Genomic DNA, 7,447 nt, shown 5'->3' with positions numbered 1-7,447 from the left:
CCCATACACATCCCTTTCTGGGCCGTGAGTTTTCCTATGTTGCTTGAGATAATCTTTGCGCTTAAATGTCTTCTGGCATACTTCACACGTTATTTCCTCTGGTGAAGTAGACAAATTTAATTTCCCCGTTAGAAAACAATACTGCATACATGAGCAGTCAGGACCTAACACCTTAGAACTACACACAACACAGAAACTTCAGAGGAAACTAGTTTTTAATGCTAGAAAGTTTGTCTCCATTTTTCTAAGTTTTTATGCCACATAAAGTCAATGGTCACTTGCCAAGGAACCAAGGGTTCTCAGCACATGACCATGAGCAGGTGGAGAAAAAAACAGGCCAGTTTCCTACCTGGCCCTCCAACACGTAGGGCTGTTCCCAAAATGTCCTGTGAACACTAGCGCCTCCCGAGAACCCTTACTGAAGATCTGCCAGAGCCTGTGCTCAGCTCGGGAGGGCGGCTGTAGGAGACCTGTCCTGGCTCTGCTCCCGTCAGACAGCTGAGGCACACAGCACACCACAAACATACTAGACGAGCCCTCCTACTTCAGGGCAGACACCTCACACCCCACTCTTCACAAGCACTATACCGGTTCTGGGGCGGGGGTGGGGGCGATATTTATCCCATGCCACTATGCCTGCCTTGCCTTTATGGGTCTCCCTGGTGTGTTTGAGGAGTTCCGTCCAAGTTTTTGCCACAAAGGAGCATCCCTTCTGACATACGTAACCTATTAAAAAACAAACAAACAAACAAACATAGATCAGTACGTTCTTTGCTAAGATATTCAATGTAAACACTGACCATAATAAGAAAGGAAACCTACATGCCTATATAATTCTTCTCCTCCTTCCCAATAGTATTTTATTCAGTTAATCTCAAACTAAGGCTGATGTTGCAGGAAGATCAACAACTGCACAGCAAGGTGTTTCATACTCAGATTTTACCTTAGCAGACGCCATTAGAAGGCCTTCTCACTCTTGTGCAGATTTTACCTTAGCAGACGCCATTAGAAGGACGCCTTCTCACTCTTGTTGCCCTCGGGAAGCTGGATGTGCCATCTATGGACACCTGGCGGCTCTATAACAGCTCCCTTCCCCTCCCTGCTCTGGGCTTGCCGCATTTTCCACAGAGTGTTACACAGTCCTTGTCCTTGGCAGACCACCCCCAGCTTCCCCTAGCCTTGCCACCGTGTAAGTAATACACTGAAACGAGAAGTAGGGTACAGCTAAGGAAAGAAACAAGAACCCAGAGAAAAACGCTGAGCAGAACGGATACCGGGCAAAGCAGCAGCATTAGACTAATCAAATGTAACGGCCAGACTGAGCTCCACCCCACGAGAAACTAAAAAGAATGGCTGCCTCTAGCTCTCAACTACTAATCTTTCTTCTTTAATAGGTTTGTGCCATGCACTTAGCAGAGAGAGAGAGGAAAAGTGAGAAATCACCCCCATCCCCTCCAAAGGGGGTTGTCACGCCACAATCTTGGCCCGTACATTACATGCATCTGACGTGATTTTCTTTCTTTTTAAAAATTATTATTTTTTTTAAGTTTGCTATAGGGCATGTGTGCCTACCAGAGAGAGACACAGAGAGAGGGAAAGTTATAAAGCAAGCCACCAGGTCTGGGGACTTGAACCGTGGTTGGCCAGGTGGGAGTCCAGCACATCAACTACCATGCCACCTGCTGGCCCTAGCTACTAACCTTTTTTTTTTTTTGAAAAAGCAAACAAACAAAAACAAAAACCCAAGCCAGTCCTGTGGACTAGCGGTTAAGAGAGCTGATCCCATTTGGCCATCCATGGTTTCAATCTCATCCCTAGAGGCTTAAAAATTACGCAAGCATGTGTGCTCAAAATCCCACCAGGGTGGAAATGGAGAAAAGATTATGGCATTAACCTGCTCTACTAGGGATTATGTTCTCCCTGGCCCTCTGTCAAGCACATTTTGCCCTCTGACAATTAAAAAAAAAAATCCCTCCCCCCTCAGAAAAAAACCTTTAAGATCTAGGGCTTATAGATACCAAAAATCCATCATGAAAACAGATAACACATTCAAGGAGATAAGTCTTTTTTTTTTTGGAGGGGAAAGTTTTTTATTAAGGCTCTGAAAATGTTAAACTATCAATATTATCCAAACCTTTTGAATAGTCAAGGAAAAGAATGACACAGGCAGTAAACAGACAAGGTTAAAAACAACACAAATGCTAGCCACAGAGGCCCCATAGTAACGCAATGCCCAGTAATGCCAGAGCCACGTGACAAAGCCCTTGGTCTGCATCCCAAGGTCTCCTGTACATGACCGAAGCACATGTGCCCGTGACCATGACCCCGACTAGCTGAGGGTGGACTACAGCAAGAGGACCCTACTGGGGGAATGCCTATGTTTGTGTATGTGGGTGTCTTTCTCATGCAAAAAGAGTGAGCTTTCGGGGACCAGCAGTAGGCATAATGGCTATATCACTACACTCCCATGTAGTTGACTGCAGTTCGAGTCCCGGACCTGGTGGGTTAAACATGTTGGGCACGTGTGCATGTGTGCCCAAGATCCCAAGAGGAGAATAGAAGAGAAGGGACTGTGGCGTGGCCATGCCCCTGGGAGTGATTTCTCGCTTTCTATCTCTCTTTCTGGTGAGCGTACATGCCCTGTAGCAAAAACCTCTCTTTAAATTAAAAAAAGAAAAAGGGAGTGAGCTTTTAAAAAGAAAGAAAATAACATAGAGAAGCAAAGGCTTGGCCGGAGCACTATGACTATCACAGCCATGAAGCATTATCGGTCCTTGTGAACACATTACATTTGAGCAGCCATGACAGGAGCGGGAGAAGAGACGCACAGGGCCTCTTTGGATGAAAGCGTTAAGAGCTAAATAAGCAGAATGGTGTCCCCGCCCTACAGTTCCTGCCTTCTCCGTGTAACCATGGAAGAGACCAGAGAGCACACGGCTAACCATACCTACCCTCGTGCACCTTCCCGTGTCGCTTCAGACTGCTGGGGGAGGAGAAGTGTTTGCCACATCCTTCCTGGGTACACCTGGGTCAGCGACATGAGAAACATTAGCCATACATTTCCACAGAGAACTCCACGCAGGGTGAGTGGTACTCTGTACTATTTCTCTCTCCAAAGTCTCATCTCTTCTCACAATGAAACCAATCATATAAAAATAAGATATAAGATATAGACCTAATCATAGGTGAAATTCTAAGTCCCTGGGGACAAAATGAACTGTTTGACAGAAAAAAAGTCACATTACCTTTCTTGCTTATATGACCAAGGTAAACTATTGTTTAATATGATATTTCATCTTTTTTTTTTTTTTTGAGAAGTTTTTGCTACATGGAGTGTGCACTTGCCAGAGACAGAGACAGAAAGTGAGAAATCGCCCCCTGAGGGATGGCCATGCCACAGTCCCTTCTCCTCCATTTTCCTCTCGGGATCTTGGGCACGCACCTGGCATAAGTTTAAGCCACCGGGTCCGAGACTCAAACCCCGGTCAACTACATGGGAGTCCAGCGACACAGCCATTATGCCAATTGCTGGTCCCAACGATTTCATCTTTATGCCTCTGAAAATATACACTGCTTTCTGGGCTATGAAATGATGGCTTGGGCCACACCTCAGCCACTCCCAGTGGTGTGTACCCAGTTCCTGACGGTGCTGCACAGGGGCTGTGACAGGGAAACCCGGCAGCAGGTACAGCAGCCAAAGGTGTGCAATAAAGAGTGCGTGCCACTTTTCTGGGCTTAAGCCACCAGCAGCAGTGCGAGGATGAGCACAGACCTGTCACTGCAGCCAACTCCAAGGCCAAGGCAGCCCAAGGGAGCAGGTGGGCCTGGGCCGGCCACAGCCACGCAGAGCCACCAGCCAGGGCTCATCGAGCCTGAGGAGTCAGGACCTCGACGCCCTTTGTAGGCCTCTGTAGTGTGCCCAGCCACCCTGTCACGTTCCTAGGGAAACCCTCTCCAAGCGCAGGCTAAGGCCAATTACTTTGTTTTGTCCTTTATCAACCTAATGATAGTGTCTTTACAATATTTCATAATTGACAGGCACAATCTGAAGAGCTAAGTCTCTTTAAGCTTAACCACAATTGTAGTAATTTCACAAATTATTCTAAAATACATTAAACAAAAACAATTACACTTCAGAGTCTCTAAAATATAAACAGGCATACACAGTACACAATGACAGAGAAACTGCTGATTAGGAAACTGTTCCAGAACACTTTTTCCCAACTTTTGCATGTCAATCTACACATCCAGATTTCAAGAAGCTTCCAGCCGAAGAAGCACCTACTTGAACGGGGGCTCACTGGTATGCTGGCACTGGTGGATTCTCAGCTGCTGATGCTTCTTAAAGGTCTCCTTACAACCTTCAAAACCGCACTGTGTAATAAAGGTTTGTTAGTCTTGTGACAATTAAAGAATCACCAGTTCCCAAAAGAAGCTTGCCAAGACAAAACCATTTATCTACTTTACGTCTAGAAGCTTTCAGGAGTAATGGCATTTGAAAAAGCAAAAATGTTTCAGTTCGATAGCCTGCCAAGAATATACTTTAATTCCTACCATAATGTTGGCTTCCAAAATTAAATCTTTATAATTATGATAGCCACTATTAAACTAAAATCAGATATTTGACTGACAGAATTTGGTTGATGAAAATTTTTTTTTTTTAGAGGTTTTTGCTATAGGGTGCATGCGCTCACCAGTAAGACAGAGAGAGACAGAAAGCGAGAAATCACCCCCTAGGAGGGATGGCCACGCCACAATCCCTTCTCCTCCATTCTCTTCTCGGGATCTTGGGCACGCACGCACACGCACCCGGCATGAGTTTAAGTCACCGGGTCTGGGACTCGAAACATGGTCAACTACATGGGAGTCCAGTGACATAGCCATTACACTAACTGCTGGTCCATAAAACTTTAGACATAGGTATTTAAGTGTAAAAATAGAAGACTCCAGCATAGATAATCATCATACTTTTGTTTTTTTATTTGCCAGAGGGTGTGTACAATCACTGATAAAGGCCAATAGAGAGAGAGAGAGAAACTGAGAACCCTCTATGGGGAGTAGTCATACTGCAATCCCTTCTCCATCTCGCCCTCTTTTTCGGGATTTTGGGTGCATAGTACATGTGCTCAGCATGTCTTTCAGGCTGCCAGGTCCAGGACCCAAACTGTGCAGTCGGCCACCATGTGGGATCCAGCGGCCTTAACCACCATACCACTAGCTGGTCTGATCATGATACTTACGATGTATTGTTTTTGTTGATTTTCATGTTTGCGTTCAAAATGTTTCTTCAAGTTTGATTTTGTGTTGAATTTTTGATCACAGCCACTAGCTGCACAACTGTAAGAAATTATATACACCAAAATATTAACAAACCCGGGGAAGAAGAGTTTTAAGATGCAGAAATCTTCCTATTTATAAGAGCTAATTATTCCAAAGAATAGTATAAAACAGTCTTTAGCAAATTCCAAAGTAGTAAGCCATACCATCTATGCCTCTCAACTTTGATGTGACTGTAATATAACAAGCAGCTTTTTCCATGTTAGGCTTTTCAAAGTCAGAACTCTACACATCAGACACTCTTTAAACACTGGCAGAAGGAAGTTGTAAACACTTGTCCCAAAAGCCTAAACCCTCCCCTGGTCAGGCTTAAATCATGCTGTGGTTAAATTATTCTCAGTTTAGAAACTAATAATGTTGTTTGAAATGGCACCATAAATCGTGTTTCCAAAAAAGACCACCAAAAAAACAGGTCTCAGCCTAAACATACGATTGGAACAGAACCATAAAGCATTATTATTACACCCTTTGGCGTATCACCAAGGCATTCTAGATGCCTCTTATCCCGGCGTCCTGGCCTTGAATGATCTAGAGCCTTTGTGAAGCTTTTCTTACACACAAGTTCTTTCTGTGATGAGTCTTTATAAGCCTGAGGGATGAGGCAGGACTTCCTTGCCAAGCCCCAGTTAGCTGTCATTCTTGGTAACACTGAAGAATACTGTTGGCCACCGAGCTTTCCCCAGGGCCAGGCCAAGAAAGACAGGGACCCACAGTGACAGCCACAGTAGGTGGTACATGAAGGGCCAATGAGGCAGAGACCACCAGAAGTCGGCTGACCACAGCGACAGAATGTGGACCACAGGGTCAGAATGCTGAGTGCAGAATAGGGAGCCAAGGGGAGGCGCTCTCTCTAGCCTCCCCTGTAATTAGGGGTAGCCATGTAACTAAGTGTGGCCCATCCTGCCCACTGTCCATACAATGTCTACAGAGGGGCATGCCCCTTTTGTCCCCTTCTGTGGGCCGGAATGCCTATGTGACAGCAGGAGCTCCAACAGGCATGTGGGATCATGAAGTAAAGCTCCAAGATGAGGATGACAAAGAGACCAGTTAAGAGCAGCCCAGGTCCCTGGTGACCGGGAACAGCCCCAGACTCCCTCTGCATTTCAGTTGTGCAAGAGGCCAGCAGGTGGAGTGGAGATTAAGACACTGGACTCCGCATGGACAACTCTGCGATTCGAGTCACGGACCCAGCAGCTTGGAAATCACACTGGGTCCATGTGCGTATGTGCTCAAAATCCTAAGAGAAGGGACTGTGGCATGGCCATCCCCCCGGGGGCGACTTTTCACTTGCTCTCTCTGGTGAGTGCACGAACTCTAGAGCAAAAACTTTTTTTAAATAAATAAAAGAGCCTGTCTTGTTTGAGCCTCTCCTGTGCTAGATTTCCTGTCTTCCTTGACTCTAAACCTGACCCAAACACGCTAGCTAACCAAGTATGGGCAGGCGGGGGGCAGGTTGGAGAGGGTTCTGACAAGATCCATGAGGCAGGGACATGTAAGACACTGGAGGGTAGTTAAGTACAAGGGGACCATAATTTCATGCTTGTGAGTGAAGCACAAGGGACAAGATTAGCAGAAAGGGGCCAAATCAGACAGGCCATGTGCGTGACACACTAAGAACCTGGACTCCATTATGTGATCCGGGCTTACACCGCCGTGTGGCACTAAGAAGGGAGGCATCCTGGAGGGCGAGTGGGAGAGGGCCATCTGTAGGCAGAGAACAAACTTCCGTCACTCAAGTGAGGAGCAAGGGCCCGAGAAGATGGTGGCTGCTGCATGAGGGAGCGATCTGAGGGACATGAGGCAGGACCTGACAACCTGCTGACTTGTTGCAGGGGTAGGAGAGAAACACAGGGAACCCAGGGAGCTACCCGGTCTTTCCTATGGTCACTGGACATGCAGTGATGTTTCCTACGCAGACAAGGTGGGAAGAGAGACCCAAACAAAAGGTGAGCTCAGCTTGGACTATGAGGAATTTTTGCACATGGAATTGAAGAAGCCACAGACCCCACCAAAAGCACCATGTAGCAAGCAGCAGGATCTGGCCATCGGCACTGAAGGGCGGGCTGGGCTGAGAGTGAGCTGGAAGAGGCCGTCATCTAGTTGTTTCAGC

The 7,447-nt window shown here is 46.4% G+C and overlaps 1 protein-coding gene across 1 annotated transcript in view; it reads right to left on the bottom strand.

Moving 5' to 3' along the window:
* GTF3A (general transcription factor IIIA) overlaps positions 1-7,447 on the bottom strand; it is a gene marked incomplete in the record, with an annotated part of 16,824 nt that overhangs the window by 2,502 nt on the left and 6,875 nt on the right. The window contains 5 exon segments of the mRNA XM_014583100.1: positions 8-98; positions 646-726; positions 2,952-3,025; positions 4,286-4,374; positions 5,241-5,337. Coding sequence (XP_014438586.1) covers positions 8-98; positions 646-726; positions 2,952-3,025; positions 4,286-4,374; positions 5,241-5,337 — 432 coding nt within the window.

This window comes from Tupaia chinensis, unplaced genomic scaffold, assembly GCF_000334495.1.
Source record: "Tupaia chinensis unplaced genomic scaffold, TupChi_1.0 Scaffold144045_1, whole genome shotgun sequence".
In the NCBI taxonomy this organism is placed as follows: domain Eukaryota; kingdom Metazoa; phylum Chordata; class Mammalia; order Scandentia; family Tupaiidae; genus Tupaia; species Tupaia belangeri.
This window is presented reverse-complemented; position numbering and strand designations above follow the sequence as displayed.